General features: G+C 42.8%; 1 protein-coding gene across 4 annotated transcripts in view; it reads left to right on the forward strand.

Moving 5' to 3' along the window:
• The window catches only part of ZSWIM5 (zinc finger SWIM-type containing 5), a 120,871-nt gene that overhangs the window by 75,718 nt on the left and 20,056 nt on the right, over positions 1 to 25,097 (forward strand). For 3 of the 4 annotated variants that reach the window (XM_083509529.1, XM_083509531.1, XM_083509530.1), the window contains exons 2-4: positions 10,694 to 11,050; positions 19,596 to 19,744; positions 22,031 to 22,181. In XM_083509529.1, the coding sequence (XP_083365655.1) occupies positions 10,694 to 11,050; positions 19,596 to 19,744; positions 22,031 to 22,181 (657 nt within the window). Of the gene's footprint in view, positions 1 to 6,990; positions 7,016 to 10,693; positions 11,051 to 19,595; positions 19,745 to 22,030; positions 22,182 to 25,097 lie in introns of those variants that run through there. The other variant, XM_083509532.1, reaches the window with a different exon arrangement.

Raw genomic sequence — 25,097 nt, forward strand, 5'->3', positions numbered from 1 at the left:
GGGCGGGGCAGCGATGTCACCCCCCCTCAGGGATGACACCCGGGGCAGAGCGCACCCTCCTTATTCCGCCACTGGCTGCAGCTTGGATATGAGCTGTTACTTCAGCAGTGAAGCAGCTCAGGAGCTGATAGAGGAGCTGGAGGCTCTAACCTTTCTGGGCTCTCAGGCCCTGATCCAAGCAGGTGCTTCCATTCACTTCCCCCTTAGGCCAAGTAGCCTCACATATAGCTAGCCTAGCACTATGGTGGGGACTGTGATGTTCCTGCTTGGTTTGCCACCCCCCACTTCGCCTCTTCTTCATCCCAAGAAAGATGGGGTGGGGGGGGGTGTTATGAGAGCAGGCCAGGAAATCAGGCTGCTGGTGTGGGGATCTCTAATCCTGGGGCAGGAATGCCCCACTCCAGTGGTTCCTCAGACATTGGCAGCGTGGAGGATTCTGAGGGGGCTCTTAGGTTTGAGGTGTGGTAGCGCTGAACTCTTACGAGCATCAGTCAGTTTATTAATCAATTGTCGCCATTTCCAAAGCTTTTCATTTTGTTGGAAGAGACGACAGCAAGCTGATATTGTAGTTCACAAGCAACTTGCTATAGTCAACTCTGCTGACTCTGCTGATGAACACGGGTGTTGATGATATGCGAATTTCAGAACAAACTCGCCTCATTCTAAAACTGGTCTACTACAGATAGATATATAGATATAGCTGACACTGCTAGTGAAGTCAGACTATTTGGGATTGATTAATGCCAAGGTTTCATTTCCATTTCCAATTTTATTTTGAGCAACCTTGCATGTAGTACCTACTAATTCAGGCATGCATGGGCAGATTATAAATCCATTTGTCTAAGGAATGACAGCCTAGTAGTGGATGTGTTGACTAATGCCTTGGGTCCTGACTGGGGAAAAATGAGACACCCTAGGCCTGCTTAAAAGAACATGCGTTAATAAATTCTGTATTTCTAATAATTTGAATCAGATGGGCAAGGGAGATTGGGGGAGTTTGATTTGTGTTGCTGACATGCAGTAAGAAGCAAGTTTTATTTTTTGGCTTTGAAATAAGCAAACATTCCAAATCCTGTATGGATAGTAGTTGCAAACAGTGGAAAATTGAGTTAATACCAGGGCATCTGTGTAAGTGAATGCTTGAAACGAGCAAGCTGCATTGTTCTTTAACTCTACTAATGCTGGAACAGATGGGAAGCGAAGGCCACTTCACGCATTAGCTGGCGCAGATAAAGAGCAAAGCAAGGAAGGGCCCTTGTGGGTGATTAGAGGTTAACAGGAATAGAAACCAGCAGACTGACTCTTGATTTGCAGGAGGTGTTCTGGGAAAGGAGCAGATGGCAAAGAGAACGTCCCTGCAGCTTATTCAGCTGCTCAGAGAAGTTTATGGCGACCTCTAATACAAACAGAGCCTCTCATTTTAAAGCAGTTGCCTGCATTTCTCTCCACCAGGATCACAACAGTTCACCTTAACCTGCAGACATAGGTGTTTGCTCCTCCCTTTGGCTCATCTGTATGTTTCTGTGCAGGCTGCATGGTTGTGTTCTGATGCTTTTCTGGCAAAGCTTTCTAACAGTTTCATTTTTGCTTAGATTCCTGGTTATTAGGCCTTGCTCACAAGCCAGATGCTTTGTTTATTGTGGCCTTATTCATCAAGGCAGAATTCAGGATTGTGTGTTGGTAATAATAAGGAGGGGGAGCAGGAAAGAAAATGTGCAAAGTTAATGAAGTCCTTCTATTTCTGCAGTGTCAGCATTCTTCCTGCAGAAAAGCATCCTCCTCTCGCCAAGGAGAGGGACCCACACAATAAGGTCTTCCTTGGATGCTGCGGCTCAGCATACACCATCCATTAGTCACAGAAAGAAGTTGCTTTTTGCAAGAAAACATGTACATTGATAGCAGCCATATTCTTTTTTTAAAATAGCGATCACAGTAATCACTCTGTGTATGTGTGTGTGTATACAAAAGAGAAATTACAATAAAATATGTTTACTTTCCCATCTGTGGGGCTTTTTTTTTGTTTTGGTGGGGTATGAGGTAGGGGGACGACAAAGGGTGGTACATTTTGCTGGAAAGATTAGGTTTTCTTTCTCCATTGTGTGTGGCAACACCTGCCCAGGGAGTCTCTGTGAATCAAAAGAGCAGCAAGCAAAGTGGGTTTAATTGCACACATCTTCAGTGGAGTCTTTCTTGCACTTATAGCACAAAAGGCCATCACTGAGCTGCTTTCAATTGAGCCTGAGAAGACAGGACTGAGAAGAACTCTCCACTATTCTCACAGGCAAGCAAATCACTTTGCTGGAGCATTGTCATGTGGAAATGAGTTCATGAGCCCATCTTCTTTCCAAATGCAAGGTCAGGGATAGAGCAATTGTCAGTTTCAGCTGGCTGGAGCAATTGATCTATTTGCTAGAAAGTGTTTGCTTACCTCCATTCCCTACTGCGCCAGCAAACAGATAGCTTTGAATGCAGGTTTGTTTGCGTGTGTACATACTACACCCTATATTGACAGTCCTGAGTTCACAACTAGCAATTAAAAATTTCTTAGCTTTGGAAATGTGACGATTGGTGTGGCATATGTAACTGACAGTGTGACAACTGTTAGTTGGTGCTGGATAAGACTTCTTCTTAGGAAAACAACAAATGGTTTGTTTCCCAAGCTACTTTCCTTGAGCTGCGGGGTCCACCTGTGGGTGCGTTCTGAAGAGATAGAATGTGGTATCGTTTTCCTCTACTCTTCCAATGAGGGATTCTGAAATCATAGCACGATTTTGGCCTGGGTAATCCTGTTTTGTGACTTGTACTGGGAACTTGTGCCCATCTGCCCAGCTCTGTCAGTCCCTGCCTTATCTGTTTGCTCCTTTTCAACATATTTGCTTGCCTAAGGGATAAGACATTGGGTATGTTTTTCACCATGAGGGAAAACGTCTCCACCACAGGCAAGCCATTCTCCAACTAGTTTATGGTGCCCCATGATTGGCCTTCGCTTTGGCCTTTGAAAGGGTGATGTGTTTAAGGTGAGGGGAATGTTTATGAAAAGACAAGCTGGTTCAGGAAGAGCCATGTGATCTTAGCCATTCATCACCATTGCATATCCTTGGTCTCAGGCAACTCTATAATCAGACAGCAGGCTGCTATGCAGCAGACAACACAGTTGAAATTGGGGTAGTCTGATTAGATGTGGGTGTTTCAGAACTGAAGGCTGAACATGCTTAGTAAGATATTGTGCTAGCGAAGAGTGATGGAGAGAAGCAGAAAGCTGACTGGCTACTGAGCAGCTGCACCTTGCTGGCAGGGTGCAAAGATGTACTGTATTAGCAATGTCTCCTGGGAACAAAATGTATTCAGCACTTCTCCCTTGTTACAGAAAAACACTAATCCTGTGAGCAGCAAGCAGTTTCTATGACCACCACACTTTTTGAAGTTTATACCCTTGCTTCTTCACCAAAGTTCCCAAAGTTTAATGCTCATACAGAATTATTTCAAGTGTTCAAAGTTATTTACATGCATTATTTCAGGGATTTTTATGAGAACCCTGTTAAATAAGCCAGTACTATCCCCCCATCAAAGATGGCTGAAAGAACAGTGGCTTGCATGAGACTAGGACTAGGTAATGAGTTTGTGACTGAGGTGGGCTTTGAATGAGGGAACTCTTGGCCACCACACTTCCTCACTTCTCAAATAAGAAAATGATATGTGAAAGCTGTGTTAAATAGATGTGGTTACAGAAATGTGCCCTGATCATAGATTTTGGAATTACTCTATAAGAACTAGATTTGGTGGATAATGAAATATTTTGTGACAGTGGAAAATTGCATAAGGACTTAGGGAGCAATTCCCAGCTATGGTCAGCTCCCAAGTCATATCATTGGAGTAGCTGCTTGAAGGTTTTGCAGAAATCATGTGAAAATGTTCAAATTCTGGAGCAACTGTAATCTACAACAGGGGGGAAATCTTAGGTAATAATTGCAAAAGGCACAGGGTTCTCAGGGTGGCTGCTTCAGCTATTCTAGTTCACCAGTTGTGGAGATTAATGAATTATTTAGGGAAAATATTAAAATATACTTATGTGTGAATGAAAGGATGAGGATCTTGTTTGCTGTGTAGGCACATGCTTTGGAAAATTATTATAGATTAAAAAGTCTCTGTCAGAAAAGCCAGTGATATAGTGTTCAGAGTGCATATTGTTGATTGTAAACAAGGCTTCTTAGATCAAATTATTCCATCCAGGTTTCTATGTTAAACCACTTCTCATATGAGCACCCAGTTCAACTAGTACACTGCAGAACTAAGTCAACTGTTCCACTTTGAGCCCAGAGTGTTATTTCCAGGGACGAAACTTGGTTCCTGTGTTTGAGATAGGATTACTACAAAAAATGAAACAGGAATGAAGGAGAATCAGTGTAATTGCTTGGCCTTTTTATTTCCTAGGTATGACCTGAATCACATTCTGGTAAAGCTGAATTACGACTCATGCACCAGCAGTTTAGGTTACATAAAAGGAGGTTAGACAAATCTATGGAGGAGAAAACTGTCAGTGGCCACTAGAAATGATGGCTGTAAACCACCTCCAGGATTGGAGGCAGCATGCCTCTGAACAGCAGTCATTAACAGTAGGATAAGGTTTCTCTCCCTGCTTTTCAGCTTCCCACAGGCCATCTAGTTGGCCGCTGTCAGAACTGGGCTGGATAGACCTTTGAGCTGATTCATCTTATGTTTTCCTTGAGTTGATTTAAAGTCCTCTAAGTTGGTGGCCATCCCCACCTACTGTGGTAGCAAATTCCATAGTTTAACTATGTGCTCTTTATTCTGTCCTTTTTAAAATGAAAAATGACCTAAACACTGATACCTTTCCTCAGAGGGGAATTGCTCCACCCTTCTGATGATTTTGGATTCCATTTTGGGCATCCCTTCCAGTTCTGCAGTAATCTTTTTGAGAGATGGCAACCAGCACTGGACACTGCCCATACCAAGCTTTGTATAAAGTCATTACAATACTGGCAGCCAAGAATAGGACTATAGAATAGAATAGAAAATAAAGTAAATGTGCCAAGAAATTATTTGTTGTTCAGCAGGTTGTGTATTTGTGTGTTATTTATTTGGACTATAGCCTGCTTCCTTCTAAAGGTTCAGTACAGGTAAACTCATAAACATGTGTGAAAATAACCATTTTTAATGAAATGAATGAAGCCTAGTATATATTAGAACACTGCTTCTATATTGGGTTACTGTTTGCCACTAAAAGCTGTCTCAAGGAAAAGGTCCTGCACTGCTTGTGAAAGATGTCAATCAGTTGCTAAGCAACCACTGAGCACTTCCTGCCCTGCTCTATGCTATATGAGTGGTGCATCAAAAACAATGAAGGTGCAGCATGCTGAAGCAGAGAGTTAGCACAGAACTACTTGCTTTCCCAAAGCTGAAAAGTTGTTTGTTATTTATATAGCACTATCACAAAGCATACAGTAACACAAATAAGAGACTGACGATGCCCTAAGGGGCTTAAAATCTAAATTTAAAACATTATGGGGGAAGGAGTGTGGGAGAACTTGGAATGCAGTCCAAGCAATGTGAAGGTATTCCTTCTCCACCAAAAAAAGTTCAAATACTAGTTTCCTCCACTTAAATAAATAAAGGAAAGAGTTTTGTTGAATTGAACCCAGGTTGAAGTTCAAAATGTTATCCACTACAGTGGTACCTCAGGTTAAGAATTTAATTCGTTCTGGGGGTCCGTTCTTAACTTGAAACTGTTCTTAACCCGAGGTACCACTTTAGCTAATGGGGCCTCCTGCTGTCACTGCGCCGCTGCCATGCGATTTCTGTTCTCATCCTGAAGCAAATTTCTTAACCCGAGGTACTATTTCTGGGTTAGCGGAGTCTGTAATCTGAAGCGTCTGTAACCTGAAGGTACCACTGTACATCACACCTAGTTCTCATTGCTTCAGTAATTTTCTGTATCTCTCTGTAGTGAATGAGTGTGTGCTATTTCTCTTCCAATAGACTTGTCTCACCGTGCCATGAGATTCCCACTTCCAGGGTAGCAGCCTGACTCTTCTTATGAGATGCTGTCCTGTACAGTAAGAGTTTGCTTCCCAGTTTTGTACTGGGGTTTACTAGTGCTTACTGTTAGCTTTCAAGGGCAAGCTTAGTGTGGCTGGCCAGCCAGCCAAAGACATTCCAAGTGCTGATGTAAAGACTCCAAATAAAACGACTACTCAAGCTTGTTTTTTTTCCAGAACAGTGTTTAATCTCTGGCTAAGCTTTTGATAAATATTTTGCATATGTTTTTCCCCTAGTTAATCTTTAATAGATGTGCTGTCATGACAGCTAGAAATTAAACTGACACTTGATTTAAAAACTAAACACTAGATAAACTTGGCAGACTCCAGATATATTTATGGCTTATTTGATACAAATATGTAGGATGTGAGCTGTGTCCTCTTTCCCTTAGACTGTTTTCAGCTGTCATCAAAATTGGACCAGGATAGAAATTTTGGCTAAATGTAACATGACTCTAGGGTTGTTTCTTGATACCTGAAAGCAAATGATAAAAATTGTGCTGTTCAGTTGGCTTCTGGGTCTACCTTACTAATTCTTCAGAGATTGAGTATGCAGATCAGAAAGTCACATTTGGGCAAATACAGATGACCACAGGGGATTGGGGGGGGGGCTGGAAATGTGCAGCAGGTTTGTACACTTTCTCTTACACATTTGCTTCCCCTTGCATGTTTATTCTATCTCCCATTTCTGGATTGCTGACACTATAGTTTGCAATGACATACAAAACCAAGCAAACAATGGTTAGCATTAATATCTAAACTGTGAACTGGAAGCTAGTGCTAACCATAGTTGCCTGATTCCGACGTTGTGGCAAACTATGGTTTCAACAACCTGGAAATGGAAGCACATGACAGTAGAGGAAGAGAGAAGCACACAAAGCTGTAATAAATTCTCAACAGCAGAGTCCTATTCTGATCTCCTGAAAAATAAATCTGGCTGAGTTCAGCTATGCTTTCAGGTAAGTGTTCATAGGAATTGCATCCTAAACCATGGGGGATCATCAGAACTAAGCCATAGTGTTTATCATGCAGTGTACAGAATTATATTTTCCAGCATGTAACAGGCCTTATAGTACTCATAGACCATAATCCTAACAGAGCAGTAATCGTTCTCACTGTGGTGAAGAATTCTGTATATGGGTGAAATAGAGGGTTTGCTAAGTTGAAGTAATATTAATGTGATTGTGAACTGATTAATTCAGGCAAAGCAGAAATTAAATGTTCCCATTAGTCTAAGGCACCATCTGCCATTTTAAAGCAGTATTACATCATATTAAACAAAGAATCATGGAAACTAGTTTGTTAAGGATGCTGAGAATTGTTAGGAGATCCAGAGTAGAATTACAATGGCCACTTACCTGCTAGCTGTGGGGAGGCAGCAATTGTGGTCCAATGCATGCATGCATGCACAAATAAATAAATAAATAAATAAATAAATAAATAAATAAATAAATAAAACACACACAAATAGATGTTTACAGAGCATTTGCATAGGAGGTTTATATCACTTACTATTTCTTGCTTTCAGTGCAGGCGAATGTAGTGAATGTTCATTGGGGCCCTGTTGGTTCAGAGTGGGAGAGAGTAATGGGTAAATGAGACACTTGTATCCTTGCACAGATAGGGTGATTCAGAAGCGCTGTGGTTCTAAGTTTGAAATGTGCATCCTCAGCTTTCCTTTCACAGCAGTTTCCTTTCACTGCATTTATTTCTGGTGCAGTTGTGAGTGCAGAATACCGTTTTACGGTAAGAGAGAGAGGCAGGCTGGAGAATAAGTCCGTTTGCATAGATGTGGGGAAGGTTCTTCATTGAGCAAACAGGGTTCCTTCTTGACAGACAATCCTTATGCTCAGCGCTCAAAACACGTAGCAAAACAATTGGGATACCCAAATACTTTTGCACACTTTTGCTCTTTGTTCCTGCTTGCTTTTGATGAAATCACACAGCATAATAATAATCAAGAGAGAGAGAGAAAGAGGAAGGTTGGGGGCTGTGGATTATAGCTTTTCATATTCTTGGAAGCAATTTATATAGAGCCATAATTGCCCTCGGCACACCGTGTCAGTGTGTGGTGGTACAGGAGGAAGTAGCTCCCGCTGTTCCATATAAATAATTGTACACAGCCTGAGAGTTGCCTCAGATTTATTTTAAACTAATTATATGAGGAGAGTGGATATGTTTATCAGACAAGTTTTGAATGGTCAATGTTTGGGGGCATATTTCTGGCCTTTAGATCAATCCAAGTAATACAGCCCTTTATGGTCGTTTACAAGGCCAATTTTTAAAATCCAGTTCTTAAAGTGAAAGAAACCTCTCAATACTTAATCAGATCTGGATGTGGGTTTTGGCACTGCTTGAAAGAGAATAGCAGCATATAGATGGTTTTGATGCTGTTGATTAAAAACCTCTGGTAGAATTTGTTTCAGAAACCTTATAAGGGTTGGCAAACACACAAGGGATTCATGCAGTTAACGTGGTTTAATCATTTTTCTCTTCTTTTGCTATCTTTCAGTTTCCTCTAGTGCGAGTTTGTGTTTGAAATACATTCCTAGAAACTTTCCAGCGGTATAAGCAATAAAAGAGCATCAGTGAGGGGGGAAATGATACTGTGGTTGAAGCTGTCTATTAAGAATCTGGACACATGTATTTCCTATAAAACCATTTGACCAGTCCTATTTTGATTTTAGGAAAAGCAGCTGATATTTTAGCTTACTATTTTAATCATTAGCCAAAGATACGCGATGAGAACTGCGGTTTTGTGCAGGTGCACATTTTAGAAACTGTTTTCAATTATTTATTACTTATTGCATTTATATCATACTTTTTCTTCAAGAAGTTCAAGGTGGTATATATGGTTCTCCACCTCCTCATTTAAACCCCACAACAACCCTGTGAGGTAGGTTAGGCTGAGAGGCAGTGACTGACCTAAGGTTGCCCAGTGAGCTTCATGGCTTACCACACTCTGGCTTTCATTGGGGCTTTGTTGTTGATGTTGTTGTTTGGAAGATATTACCCCGTTTTGTGGATTTTCTACTGACCATCTCAGTTAGAAGGGGATATCAAAGATAATCTATCCCAACCTCCTGTTGATGTAGGAAATCTACTAGCAAAGCTTCCCTAACAGCTGGTAATCCAGCCTCTGAATGGTGGCAATCCAGCCAGGAGTGAAGTACGATGGCTCTTCCTTACTGATTTCCTGCAGATAAAGTAACAACTGAAGACTTTTAAGAGCTCAGTGAATATTGTTCTTGCTCTTGCTTGCCTTGACAAATAAAGCTAGTTATTGAAAAGGAAGAAGTTAAAGATTGTCACATGGTACTGAATCCAATTTCCTTATGATGTAGATCACAATCACTGTTACCCTGTGTTAAAAGCCTAATGTGACCCACTTTTAGGGTCTTAGAGTACACCCAGAAATTGGGTTGTGCTTTCAAGTAGAATAAATGAAGGAAGTGAAACATTTTCTAGATGTTGTTCCTATTGATTGAGGTCTTGAAATGGGAGACTTGAAAGATGTAAATATTTTAATGCAGTGTGATATTACTTTTGTATTTGTTAAAATTCATTTCTTCCCTTTCCTACCTGCTGTTGCATCATGGCAAAATAAAGAATTAATGTTTTTATTCATTTATTTCGAACTATATAGAATTGGTGAGACTTGTTTCTACTCTTTGGTAGTTTCATGGAATTTTCCTAGCTGACTCAAAAGAAGAGTGCTCTTTCCCATTTTCTAATCCATTTGAGATATGTTTGGAGGTTGGGGCAATTGAATTCAGCATTTTTGTATCATGGGAATGAATGTAGGCTACTAAACAGTTGTACAATATTGTCTATTGCCAATATTGTGCAGAATTCTGCTCTAGGTTTTGCATCCTACTTTTTAGTGAAGCATTGCTCATTTTTTATTCCTTAAAGCGAATAAATACGGATTGATGTTTAATAGACACATGTTGAAATTTTACTCAAAAGCAATTAATGTCCTTTCAAACCAGATTTGGTATCATGTGTTGTATCTTGCATGAGTATCTGGTGTTCAGCTGATTTTGAAAAGCTTGCATTTGCCAAGATATACTACATCATGTTTTCTGGCAGAGAAAATGAGCAAGATTCAGCATGATATTAAAATCACTCTTCCATCAGATGAAGAAGGAAACTTCAGGTTGCAGCCAACCCCTCCTCATTTGGGCAGTATAAATAACATGAAGCAATGGAGTGTGAGAGATGCTTTGCAGGATTCATCCTTGCCCTTTAGCTACTCCCGGAACTAATAAGAAAACAGCTCCTCCAAGTTTGGTTGTGGCTTAAGAGTTTTAAGACAATCTGGAATTAGTTTTATGCCAGCCCAGCTACGGTATTTCAAAAGCAAATTCAATCTTTCACATATGGTTGGGTACTGCTATTAGTTCAGTTTGGGATTATTCTGAGCTGGTCAAAGAGTGCAGAACTTTTCTGTTCAGCTGAAACATCTTCATGCAGAATAGTGAGTCTCAAATATATGCTCATTTTGGAGTGAAAGAAATGTAATTTGTTGCTGTGGCAGATTGTTGTTAGCATTTATGCAATCTGAGCAGGCTAGCGGGCTATTATGATAACACTCCTTTGCAAAGCTAAACATCCTTCTCTTATTCTCCTTCCAGGATTCCACCTGAGTGGCACAGTAACAGAACCTGCCACTGCAACAGAAGCAGAAATGACCTACAAGGTAGCCATCAGCTTTGACCGGTGCAAAATAACTTCTGTGACGTGTGGTTGCGGGAACAAGGACATTTTTTACTGTGCACATGTAGTGGCACTCTCACTGTACAGAATTCGCAAGCCTGATCAGGTCAAACTCCGTCTTCCTATCTCAGAGACTCTTTTCCAAATGAACAGAGACCAGCTCCAAAAGTTTGTTCAGTATTTGATCACAGCCCACCACACTGAAGTGCTCCCAACAGCCCAGAAATTGGCTGATGAAATCTTGTCCTCCAACTCTGAAATCAATCAAGTGCATGGTAAGTCTGCCTGTTGAAAATTGCCTTTGATAAATTCCCATAGCAGCATGTAACCCAACCAACAGATAACTCTTGCTCAGTGGTAAGCAAGTGTAGCTGAGATGTTAAATACAATGCTTGTTAATGTTCCGGTACAAAATGCTGTCAGTGATTTTTCCCTTACTCATGAGGGAAGAACTGGTGATTAGAGCCAAACTGGTAGTTTGCAGTGTCCTTTGTACTCCCCACTTGGAAATGGGTATTGAAGCAAATATTGATTGAGAGTTGACACTGAAATCACGGCCTGAGCAGATCATGGAGGCCTGGATCTCCTCGCCTCTCATTGCTTTCTGTCTGGTCTGTTTAAGTCACTTACATAATACATTTCCACAGCTTGCCAGTTAAACATTCATTCTCACTATAGCTCTGCTTGTGTGATGAGATGGAGGAATTAAGATGTGGGGGTGAATTAATGTCCATCAAATACTTTGAAGATGAAAAGTTATGTGTGGGGGGGGGGAGAGACAGATGAATCAGTAGTTATATAATGGGCCTAGATATTTGAGAATAACATACATATAATTCTGATACATCAGTGCTAGCTTGCTGAAGGTGGGAAGAAGTGTGCAATGGCTGCTTTTAAAAATAAAATAAAATACCCAATTGCTTGTTAGGGCAAGTACTAAAAAGGATAAGGAAACTTTTATTCTTGAAGATGTGGGGTTTCTGGGATGTGCATAGGCAAGTAGTTTTCCCTTTCATGCTTAGGAACTCACTGCTGTGCTTTGCAATAAGGAAATATTTGTTTTCTGTTTGTGTGGTTGGCTGGTATTTCTGAAAGTCTTCAGGTTTTCGCATTTTCCTCGATGTGTCAGACACGGTGCACCTTTCCATTCTCTGCTTGTGGCACGCTGTAATCTGGATGACAATGTGTTGCTTAATGCATATAGTCCTGTCCCATTAAGAACATAGGAAGAGCCCCACTGGGTCACATCCAAGGCCTAGTAGTTTGTCCAGCTCCCTCCACAACATGTTTTGACTATACGCAATTTAGGCTTTAGGTGTGATCCCCAGAATGTAACCCCTTGTGTAAGTTGTGAGCTTACTGTAGTGCAGTCTTAGTCCAGAAAGAAAACAAATTGATAACACTGTATGCAATGAACTGAACAAAAACATAGTATGAGGAGAAATAAACAGGGATTTTGTGTTTCTGAACAATTCAGGCCAAGTCCATACTAGGAACATATACAGCAACTACACAGTGGAAAACTCCCTTAGAACCGCACAGGCAACCAGAGCACAAGTTACCTTAGAAAGGATCATGCCATTCTGACTGATTGCTAGGCAACAACAACATCTTCTTGGTTAGCTGTACTTCTAGTGTTGTGATACTTTTGGACTATATACTGAACAGGGCTTTGCTCTTGAAGGTGATAGCACGTATACCTATCCGCTCAGGAGTATGTGAAAAAGAAAAAACTTAACCCCTGTATCTATAAAAGGTAAAGGTAAAGGTACCCCTGCCCGAACGGGCCAGTCTTGACAGACTCTGGGGTTTGTGCGCCCATCTCACATCTATAGGCCGGGGGCCAGCGCTGTCCGGAGACACTTCCGGGTCACGTGGCCAGCGTGACAAAGCTGCATCTGGCGAGCCAGCGCAGCACACGGAACGCCGTTTACCTTCCCGCTGGTAAGCGGTACCTATTTATCTACTTGCACCCGGGGGTGCTTTCGAACTGCTAGGTTGGCAGGCGCTGGGACCGAGCAGCGGGAGCGCACCCCGCCGCGGGGATTCGAACCGCCGACCTTTCGATCGGCAAGCCCTAGGCGCTGAGGCTTTTACCCACAGCGCCACCCGCGTCCCGCGCCTGTATCTATAATAGGTGTCAATTCCTACTATAGGGTTGTATGGGGTGTTATGGGAGGGGTAGTACCTCTGGTGGGGGGACACGTCATGCTCCTTCTGGAGTAATTTCTCCACCTTCGGTTCCCACCGTGCACTCAGCTCCTAGAAGCTGTCAGCATGCGGCAGCAGCCACACCCCAGGAACAGCTACAACTGGCTGCCTAAACCAGGTGAGGGTAGCCAATGGGTCTCAAACCCTTGGTGAGTTAGGGAAAGGGAAAGGAGCTAGGAGAAGGAAAACTCTGATCCTAAACCTTTGCTGCCTTGCAGCTATACTCATTTGTGAGAAAGGTTTCGGGAGTAAACCCCAAGGAACAATCTGTACCCGTAGACTTGAGGGACAACCCTACACAAATTCGTAGCGGAGTCCCTAAGATGGTTGGATGGCATCTTGTAAACCTTCTTCTGGCAACTCCTGCAGCCAAGCTGGTGCCAAACCTGCTTTCCTTTGGATCACATTAGCAAGGCAAGAGTTGTCTGGGGAGCCCAGGATCTCCAGACACACTGCCCAGGCTTGTGCCCTGGGAAGGTCACTTTGGTGCTGCTAACAAAGTGGTTTGACTTCACCCCCAGAGGTGCACTCCATTGTCCCTCGAGACAGATGGATACCAACATGTCAATCCCTGGTCTCAAGTATCCTTCCTCGGTGTTTAGATCAATGCATCTTTACAGTGTGTAGTGGGGCAGACAGTCCAGGATTCAAAGGGTGTTGATAACTTTCAGATCCATAGCCACTGTGGTTTAAAAATCTGGTGCCTGAGCATATTAGCGTGTGGGGATTTGTCAGCTGCCTGAGTGCTAGCAGAAGGCAGCCAGAGGCTTTTCGACTGTGATACTCAAAAACTAGGAAATAATGTTGTTTCTATTTGTAGATATTTTGAAGTGAGGAGGAGTGACTAAAAAAAACCCCTCAGTTTAGATCTAACTAATTATTTTGAGATGACAAAACAGCTCATATTCACAGCATCTTTTCTGAAACATGTTTTGCTTTCTAACTGCCAAATGCAGAGCCTGTATCCTTGATCCTAGTTGATGACACACAAAACATGCTTCCCAGGGTAGGATTAAAGATCCCTCATGCCTTGGCATTGATTAGGAAGAAACAAATCCTAAATCAATGGACTTCTCCTTTGCATACCATCATTCAGACATGGCCCAGAGAACTTGAGATGTATCACCTGTCCCCTGAGCTGACTTGTATGGTTAATGGTTCAAACTTCAGGAGCATCTCTTGCCAAGTCCAGTATGTCTTATTAGCTTAATCAGCAATGTAAACATGGATACACTGGCTAACTGGAATTCCATCATGAGAGCACACTGGGGAATGTGAAGTATGGAAAATATACAAACATTGAACAAAAGGATCCTTGGGTTAAGGATGCTTGCTGTCAAATACCCAATGGGAGCAATTCTGCTGGCAGGAATTAAACCTCATACAGCTGCCTGCCAGTTTCCCTCTGCACTCTGACCATGTACAGATTTCTTATTTGTAAATGTTTTAAGTTATATGTGCACTTTCCTTGGTCAGTTCAGATTCCCAGGCATGTAGATTTCCCTGGATTCTGATCCTTGACTCCAGCTGACCCTGTGTACCTTCACTTGTGATGTTGAACAAGGTCTTCAGGGATGCATGTTTGGTCCTGTTGTTTGCAGTGTTGGTGCCACATCAGTTCAGATGTAAGAGGGACAAAAAGTGAGTTGGAGATGTAGCCTTTGTTACTTAGGCTTATTCTAGTTTGGAAATGAACTGATTTATTTACACTATTCCATTTTATTCTTTTCCATTCCGTGAACTTGTAACACATCCGTTTCCCTATATTCTGTATCTGACATTGTTGGAGGCTGAAAATGGCTCTGAAGGTATAAGGTGCATCCTGTGGTTGAGCTATGGGCCTGCTGTTATCAGCAATGGATTTTGTTTGCCGCATACTGTACTTGCTTCATCCTCCCAATCATTGATGGATTCATTCTATGGTATACCTTCCTGCTCTCACCAATGTGTTTCTCGTTTCCCTGTAGGCATCACCTGCTGCAAGAGCTCTGTCTGAAGGATGCCATTCATCATTATCGCCCCTCCCCTTTATGGTACACTACCCCACCACCACCACTCAAACTAACACCCTAGGTGAACCTCCACCACCTTCCCTTATGTCATGTGGTGGGACAGTGTGAAAACTATGTTCAGGGGGTTCTCCCCTATGAGGAGAGAGGAAGGGGCTTTATGTGAGAACGGCTGCTCCAGGGCAGGAAAAGCAGAGGTGATACGCGTAGGAAGAGGCGAAATGTTTGGTGTTGCTCTTTGAATCTTTTAAATGTCTCCAGCCATGCTTCCCCTGCTTTCTCTGCTCAATTCCTGTCACGTGGCTTTAGGTTTAAACCATCCCTTACCATGTGCATCCATTGGAGAGCTGCCATTAAGGAGGAAGAGGGTCAGGTAAGGGCCATATTAGGTAGAAAGCGTGAGCTCACAAGGAAGTCGTATGGATTTCTCAGGAGCTCCCCAGCAGAAGCACTTGAGGTACTGACTTAAGAGTTCTGTGGCCATCGTTAGTCAAGCTAATCAGTGTTTAAATATTCATCTCAAGTCTGTGATTTGGCTAGCCACTTGCCAGAACTGGATTTTCTTAAATGCAGTGCCTGATTTAGCAAAGTTCTACTTTCAGTGATTACTTTTACCTTACAGTAATCCTTAATCAAATGTTACTAAGGTCTATATCTGCCCCAATACACCAGCATCTAGTATAAATGCCACCTGTTTGAGGTGAAGCTTGCCTGACATGTCTAGTTGTAAAGGCTCTGCAGTGAGTTTGGAGCATCTTTTCATATGGGACAGAAAGGGAAATGCTTGTCTTTATCCTAGAGCTTGTTTACACAGTAGGATAGAATCTCTTAATAAGATTTTTATATATATTGAATGGATAAACTCAGTTTTAGTTCCTCTATTACTGCTTTGGAGATCCATGCAGGTTGCCAGACTGAGTATATCAGGTTTTCTGTGCATCTTCTCTTTACGATTCTCATGCTGTGCAGGTACTGACCATGGCAATGTTTATGTGGCAGATTGCTGCAAAAAAAGTGATAGAACATACCAAGGTGATTATTGGTATTCACATTATTCCAGGCACCTCACTTTTAAGTCACTTCAACCTTGTGAGTTCTGTGCGCAAGGCTGAGGCTGAAGCTTTAGGGGTTGTTATCTCTGAAAAAAAATCATTGTGTAAACAGCCCCCAGGAGAATGTCTGTAAAGCTGATCTGAGACCAGATTTTGAAGGTAGCAATGTTGCTGCTGTATGAGTGACAGTTTAAGCGGTCTCAAGGCCTTCTCTTTGTTCAATCCTCAATCAGTTTAAGATGAGACAATTGCCCATTGTCTTCCACATGTTACCGTGTGCCACTGGTTGGCTTAACAGCATGTTAATATTGGCAAAAGGAATATGATAGTACATCTTATTAATATTTGAGCATGTTGCAAATTCTGTTGTTTAGTCTGAAATGTGTATCCGTTTTTCCAGTGTAATTTATAGCACATTATTTTCATCTGTGTCATGTGTGACGGAGCCTCCTATTAAAGCATTATTTTATGAATCTCTGATAAGCAAATTCACTGATTGGTAATTAGATTCACCCCCTGCCTTAATTGCAGTTTAATTAATATCGGACTCAAAATATAAAAGTGAAAATGAAACTAAATCTATATTCAGTAGTTTAAGCTGCATCCTGGTTCTTCATTGCCTTGGTTCCCTGAGCAACATCTTGGCTCCTCTAGGGCTTGAAAATACCAGCTGCCACTGAACCCATGCAGGAGTGGCAGGACAGGGCTGCTTACTGGGATGGGGAAGGGCAGCGGGGAAGTTGGGAATGTGCAGCCGAACCAACGGAAGCACTAGATTGGCTCTGCCTGTGCTCCTGCACAGCTCCAACCTCACCACTGCTCTGCCCCGGTAGGTGCCAGTAACACCTGTGTCAGGAAAGTGGCTTTGTTGCACCACCGAGGCTGCTCCTTGGTCCATAAAAGGGTGTGGCAGAGTAAGAGTGGAGCTCCTGCAGGACATTGTTAGTCTCCCACCCATCACCTGGACTAGGATCAGGGCAGATTTCTTAACCTGTGATCTCTGAATGGGGGTAAACCTTTACTGACAAGACCAAGCACAATTCTAGTGGACTAGACTCACTAGACTGAACTGGAAGTGTAGTAGCCATTTCCTTTCCTTCTGCTGCCCATGCCTTGCTGTTCCAGCAATGACCCCTTTACTCACTGAAGTGTAGTAATAAGCATGAGGCAAGTGGGTTAAAGTTCAACAGAGCATGCTCCAGGCACCATGAATTTTCATTGTCACGATTTTTCACCCAGCTTTTTCTGTGCACAGAGACAGTCTGGTGTAGGGAACTTGGGTTTTTTTTTGTTATCTAATGTCAAGCATCCAGATGCAGAGATGCTGATAATTTCTACAAAGTAGAAGCATTGTTCAGCTCTTCACAAAGCTGCCTTTGAAGCATTTCAAAGGTTTGAAAATAGAATCTATTTTTTTCCTGGCTTGTGCAAATTGACTGCAACACGACAATGCAGAATGCTTTCTAATTTCACGGGAGTGCTCTACAACAGAGTGCTTCATAAATATTGCTTTGTCCTCTCCAAGTGCAAGCTACCCCCCCCCCCCGTAGCTTCAAAGAGAGGAAGGAAAGCTGGTAAACTGCATCTCTCAGTTTTAAGCTCAACTTCTTCTGACTCTACAAGAATTTCCTTTTAGTCTTGTGGCATCCTCTGCATTTAATTGTGCAAGGCACATCAACTGGGCTACCAGCTGCTCTTGCAAACCAATTGCATGCCTTGCAGCATTCCTGAATATAAGCATGAAGAGTAAAAGACACTGAATGTGTGAGGATGGGGAGGAACTTAGCAGAACTATACTGATAAACTTAAAATGGAAAGACATGAGGCTCTGAGAAAGAAAAACAGAAGCCTGTTCTTTAGGGCATGATTATTCTTTCTTAATAAAACACTCCAGATGAGCCATTAAAGAGTCTGGCTCCTGTTCCTTGGAGTGAGCATTACATAGGAGGAGAGTTACCTGCAAAACAAAATCTTACCTGTCTCCAGATGCTCCAAGATGTGAAACCTCTTAAACAGTAGCTAAAGCAAGACGATTCTCCAAAGTCAGTGCGAGACAAGTCACCCATTAAGTACAATTCCAGGGTCCGGTAGTCTCAGTGATTCCTCCCTGAATGCACTCAGAACTATACAAGCAGGCAGGCATGTGCGCGCACGCACACACACACACACACTGGTCACATGCATGTGTGGGGCCTCAGACTTTCCAGAAGTAGGAGGCTTTGCCTGGCAAACCAGAAATTTGTCTTGTTGTTTCCTTCTGTTCTTTCCTGCTGCTGGATGAAGGGGGGAATAGAATTTGCCATCTAACAGCAAGTAGCTGAGCCATGAACATTCTTGCCATATAGATATTCAGGAAGCAGCTTGTTTTTTAACACCACTTTAGGGAAAAGAAGATTAAGCCCCACCCTACTGAATTGCATTTTTTCATTTGATGGTTGGTTGTCGCAAAGGTACTTTAGAAGCTTGCTGTTGCCTAAAGTGGTAGAAAGGCATCTGTGTCTATTTACATCACTTGGGGTTGACTTGCACTCTAGTCAGCCTGGATATTGGTCTATTATGCCTTAAACTGTCGGCCATCCTGGTGATGTCTGTCTGTTAAGCCACCATTAGCCATAGCCATATGTGTACCAAAGGTAGTAATTTTGTTCATTCCGGGGAAAAGGTATTCCAAAAGTGATTGAATAATGTGGCCCTGCAATCATTGCCCTTACAGTGCATTTCTGTCTGTCTTTGTGATCCTGAAACTGCTTCACATAGCTCCCAATTGAGCCTTCCTGGAAGTTGAAGGCCCAGTCCATTAGCTAGGATTAAATTATTCCTTGGATATTGCATGTCCTCTGCATGGACATCTCCTAACCTTCCTTCAAGCTCACTAGATTCCCTGGACCCAGCAGCTGATGGTTGCTTGTACAGTATGTGTTCATTGCCTGGAACAGAGAATTGCACTGTTTTAGAAACATGGTTTCTCTCTGCTGATATGTACACAAGAAAAGCTGGGCACGGATCAGCACCAGAAGATGGACAAATATGGAGTGTATGTCATCCAGACTGTTCGCTGAGTCTAGGGGATCACTACATGGCAGATGTGTGTCTTCAGCCTAAAGTAGTATGTTTTAAAGCTCTTGGGAGCTCAGAAGGGTCTAGCACTGACAGTTATCCTAGCTCATTTCATGAGCTCCTGGGTTTAAGAACAAATGATTAATAGCACTGTAAGTGTCATACCTATAACGACAGCAAGGAACTGAAATTTTATCCTCTAGTATTGTTTGGTCTTATCATTCCTTCATTATTGGTCACTTATTATAAGCTGGTGTGTCTGCTTCCTATTTGGCTTCAATGCCCTTACACTGCAGTGATGCTTGTTCTTTAGTGAAAACAAAAATTAACTGCAGAAATATTGCAGTACTGGTTTGCCTAAGAGAATGGTTCTCATTTCCTGTTTTGAATGCAATAGAAGGTACAGTATCCTCATAACAAATTTACATGGCAGGATGGACTGATTCCTCTGGACATGGTTTCTTTTAATAGCTGGGCTTCTCTTGCCACAGGTGCGCCAGACCCCACTGCAGGGGCAAGCATCGATGACGAGAATTGCTGGCATTTGGATGAGGAACAGGTTCGAGAGCAGGTGAAGCTGTTCCTCTCCCAAGGAGGGTATTATGGCTCTGGAAAGCAACTCAATTCCATGTTTGCTAAGGTGAGGCGTGGCTTCTTCCCTCCCCTAAAAGCTCTGCATCCATGTGGCTTGACATCTTATAGTGTTCCTTCACTTTGCAGCTGTTGTCCTTTGGAGCTCCAGAAATCAACTTCTGGTGCTTTTCAGATCACTTATTTTACTCCTTTTACAGGCATTGGCATGGTTTAGATTGCATACTATAGGAAGCATAGTGCCCGTTGCTAGTTTGTCACTAGAAAGGTCCACCCAGAGGAACATAAATCAACTTATTTTAATCCTATGAAATAAATAAATGTAGCCACTAAGTAATAAGGGAACTAAGGCTGTTGATAGCTTCATCACACCATGACATACCAAATTTATCCCTGGCTTAGATATCCCTGCCATCGCCAAACACTGATATCACAAGTGCATTATATCATGTATGACAGGGATGTCCAACCAATAGATTGCGATCTACTGGTAGATCCCCGGCTGATCCTGGTAGATCGTGGGATCCATATCGTGTACAAAAAGTTACGGGGGAAAAGCTCAATAACTCTGGGCAATCTACCCACACCATGCATGCTCCTCCTCCCTCCAGTGACAGTGGGTAGATCACTGCCAGTTTTTTTTATACTGGGAGTAGATCACAGTCTCTTGGGAGTTGGACATGCCTGATGTGTGATATTCAGGTCATTTTGAGTTGATGAATGTGTAGCACACATACATTACATACACATACATTTTCTGCTGTTCTAAAAAACTGGGTTGACAGAGCCCTTAGTTGGTGGTAGAAAGAAAACAGTCCATTTTTTGGTACGTTTTTAGATAGATGATGATGTAGTCCTGGAATTATCTATTGGTGTATGGGTCTGGCAGACATAGCCCATCCCTGCACTTCTGCCAATCAGCAGAGAAGTTGGGAGTGGTCCTCTCCATTGCAGTCCCTGAGGTGCTATGAAGAGAAAAACACTATATGTGCTCTTCAAAGATCAGTTTTCAGAGAGCGAACTCTGAAGAGCAGAGAGAGCAGTTTCCCCTCCCATTGAAACACTGGGGTATGAGGAGCTGCTGCCAGCCCAGTGCTGTGGTGGCAAGGAAAGCCCTCCATTTCCAGAGGTTCCTCTTCTCCATCTAGCATGGTGCCTTTGCCAGGTTTTATCCATTTGAATCTCCTTCCTTCAACTAGAGCCCATTCTTTTTCCTGTATTGCACCATATTGCTGAATCAGCAACAATACTTGAAACTGAACTTAGATTTGTTCATTCAACTCTTAGGGATTTTCTTTCCCAGTGAAGTCGGCTTAATATCTTGACTTGTTCTAAAGGTGTTGACTGTAGTTTTCCTGTTTAGATGAAATGGGAAACTATATTGAATGGGAAACTTCCTGGTTTGTTTACTCATGCTTTGGAGGGAATGCCTCATCCATTTCTTGGCTTATTAAGCCAAGATATGATTATCCAAACTCTCCCACTGTGCAGGTCTTCCACACTACTTCTCATACTTCCTGTTTAACCATTGCATTGTAGAGAATGAAGCAAAGCCACCCTTAGAAATGAGACCATGGAGCCGAAACTGCTCCGTCTACTTTCCTCTTGCAGGTAGCTAAGTGGGGAATGAGGGTGAGGCAAAAGAAATGGGCCAGTTTCAAAGCAGGAACATCTTAGGATTCGATAAATGGTAGATTTCGTCTGTTGAAGTCAGATTGTGCCTCTCTCTTGATTCTCAAGGGAGAGATTTCCTAGTTTGGATTGAACTAATAATAATAATAATAATAATAATAATAATAATAATAATAATAATAATATATTGTTTGTACCCCGCCCATCTGGCTGGGTTTCCCCAGTCACTCTGAGTGGTTTCCAACAAAGATTAAAATGCAATAAAATGTCACACATTAAAAACTTCCCTAAACAGGGCTGCCTTCAGATGTCTTCTAAATGTCAGGTAGTTGTTTATCTCTTTGACATCTGATGGGAGGGCGTTCCACAGGGCGGGCGCCACTACCAAGAAGGCTCTCTGCCTGGTTCCCTGTAGCTTTGCTTCTCACAGTGAGGGGACCGCTAGAAGGCCCTTGGCACTGGACCTCAGTGTCCAGGCAGAACGATGGGGGTGGAGATGCTCCTTCAGGTATACTGGGCCAAGACCTGAATAGACTCAGGTTAGATGAGGCTTGCTTCTTAGTGATGTGTCTTCACAACTATTTAAGGTAGCATGTTGGCCCATAGAAGTATGTAGTTCCACAGGCATGCAAAATATAGTTCCCATCTCTAAATGCATTCTGCATGTAACTGAAATAACACCTCTTTTCCTCCGCTGCCTTAGGTCCGTGAAATGCTGCGCATGAGAGATTCCAATGGCGCCAGGATGCTTACACTAATAACTGAACAGTTCATGGCAGATCCACGGCTTGCTCTCTGGAGACAGCAGGGAACTGGCATGACGGACAAATGCCGACAGCTTTGGGATGAGCTAGGTGAGTTTCCGTGTCTGTGTGTCCCATTAGAGAGAGGCCAGTTTGTCCAACCATTTGTGATGGGAGAAGCTAGAAGGAGTCCTTGTGGAAAACATGTCTGATGGGCTGCATGACATTTGCTGGTCTGCTCTGGGCAAGTGGCTTCTGGAGGTAGCTAGAAACTGTACAGAGGTAGGAATGAGCATTCCATAGGCAGCTGTGTACATGAGAGAAAGAATTATTTTGAGGGGAAGTTGATTCAAGAAGTAAACTTTTCCTTTCAGATTTAGCGACACAGGAAACTTCCTGATACCAGGTCAGTTTATTTGTCCAACTAGCTTCGTATTCTCCACAGCTATCCAGGGTCTCTGACAGAAGCCTTTTTCTCATCATCTGCCAGATTCTAATTTAATTGGAAATGCCAGCAATTGAATGTGGGAGCTTTTTATGCAAAGCATATGCTCTAAACTATGGTGCCTCCCCAAGATATGGTTGTCCCCGTCCCCTTTTCACAGGCTTGAATTGCAATTTAATATCTGAGTTTGGAGAAACTTTTGCCCTCATGTTCTTTATCTGCATAGGAAATGAGTAATGCATAGAAAGCTAGCTTGCCTGCAGGCTGCATCTTTGCCTTTTAGCAGCCAGGGCAAGTGCCTGCCACTGTCAGTTAGCGTAATAGAGGCCTGTAGGCTGCCATGCAAACAGCCTCTTTGAACTTTGCTTGTGGCTGAAAACTGGGGAAGAGATTTATATTCCAAGACAATCTGCCATAGCCTTTTATTTGGGAGATGGTGGTTGAGTTTGGATGTCACAACAAACCATGGTTTATCTTGATGAGAAAGAGCTGCAGTGAGCCTTTAGCACTCTTTCCCCTCGCCCTCCCCCCGCCTGGCCGGGCTGCAAGAAAGAGATTGGAAGCTTCAGCTTCCATTTTTCACTGACTGCAGTTTAACCAATGCTTTGACGTGGGCTTGTCTCAAACAAACCATGGTTAGGATTAACCACAATTTGTCAGTTTGGGACAAAATGACAAGTTTTGGTTAATGTGAAACAAAAGTGAAGCTTCCAAGCTCTTCATGACTGCTAGTAATGGGGAGTGTGTGAACTCGAATTGTGGATTGTTCCTAGAATCCTAGAATCATAGAATCATAGAGTTGGAAGAGACCACAAGGGCCATCGAGTCCAACCCCCTGTGAAGCAGGAAACCCCATCAGAGCACTCCTGACATATGGTTGTCAAGCCTCTGCTTAAAGACCTCCAAAAAAGGAGACTCCACCACACTCCTTGGCAGCAAATTCCACTGTCGAACAGCTCTTACTGTCAGGAAGTTCTTCCTAATGTTTAGGTGGAATCTTCTTTCTTGTAGTTTGGATCCATTGCTCCGTGTCCGCTTCTCTGCAGCAGCAGAAAACAACCTTTCTCCCTCCTCTATGTGACATCCTTTTATATATTTGAACACGGCTATCATATCACCCCTTAACCTCCTCTTCTCCAGGCTAAACATGCCCAGCTCCCTTAGCCGTTCCTCATAAGGCATCGTTTCCAGGCCTTTGACCATTTTGGTTGTCCTCCTCTGGACACGTTCCAGTTTGTCAGTGTCCTTCTTGAATTGTGGTGCCCAGAACTGGACACAGTACTCCAGGTGAGGTCTGACCAGAGCAGAATACAGTGGCACTATTACTTCCCTTGATCTAGATGCTATACTCCTATTGATGCAGCCCAGAATTGCATTGGCTTTTTTAGCTGCTGCGTCACACTGTTGGCTCATGTCAAGTTTGTGGTCAACCAAGACTCCTAGATCTTTTTCACATGTACTCCTGTCATAATAAAGTTGATCAAATAAACCGTGTTTATTATGATGTCCAAATGCAACTGCTATATCTCTCAGGGCAGCTAGTATTTATCCTTCAAGCCAAGAAGCCTGCTGTTTCTATCGGCCAAATTGAGTAGTGTTTGATCCCAATTTGAAATGAAAATAGTGTTGCAGCCCAGGCCTGAAGTACAGCCGAGTTTGTACTGTTAGAGGTGATGAGAGGAATATTCTTGCCAGGCTGAACCCAGCACTGTGTTTGATCTTTAACAGAGAGAAAGAGAGAGAGACCAGGAGTGCAGTTCTGTATATCGGAATACTCAGTGCAACTCGTCAGTATAAATGTGTATATTTTCATGTATAATCTTGGCTGGGATAGCAGTAAGAGAGGGGGACACAGAGAGGCAAGGGAAAGAAGGACTGAGAGCCTTGGAGCAAGGAAATATGTGCCCACTGACCCCTGAAGAGAGCTCTGAAGTCCAGACTCCCCTTTCACAATTTGTTTCTAAGTCTTTAGCATATACTGCCTACATGTTTTCACGGGTTTTCTTTGCATTCATGAGAGAAAGTCTGTCTTTCAAGGTTTGTGCCAGATCCAGCAAAATCCTGTGGAAGCAACACTTCATAAGTGGGACCGCAAACCTGTCAGCCCAAAGCAGTCTGGGTTATCTGTATGGAAAGGCATAATGAGGATTGAAGAAACTGTTCTTTGCACTTCTGGTTTAAAGTATGCATTGCTACCTTTTAGAGATGGTTTGCAGATTGTCATTCTCCCTTCTTTTGGGCAAGCCAGACAATTCCTATCCTTAGCCCCCCACCCCAGCTGCCATGTCTGTTTGGGCTGTGTGGAGCATGGTCGCAAGAGTGTTGCAGGTACATATTAAATCATGCTCACAACATCAGTTAGGTGACAAACAGCATGGGCTTCTTCTCCTTATTTGGAGGCTGAGCGCTTTCCCCACTATGCCATTGCTGTGGTGTGTGTGCGCACGCATGTGCTTGCCCAACCATTTAAACATAAAGAGAGAGGCAAGCACCATCAAGAGAGGAGGGAATGTGTGAGCCAGAGGCTCATTCATGTAATGCCAAATAATGGTTTGTGGAGCAAGGCTGTCCCAACCCTGCTC

This window comes from Podarcis liolepis, assembly GCF_965112155.1.
Source record: "Podarcis liolepis genome assembly, chromosome: 6".
NCBI classification, from domain to species: domain Eukaryota; kingdom Metazoa; phylum Chordata; class Lepidosauria; order Squamata; family Lacertidae; genus Podarcis; species Podarcis liolepis.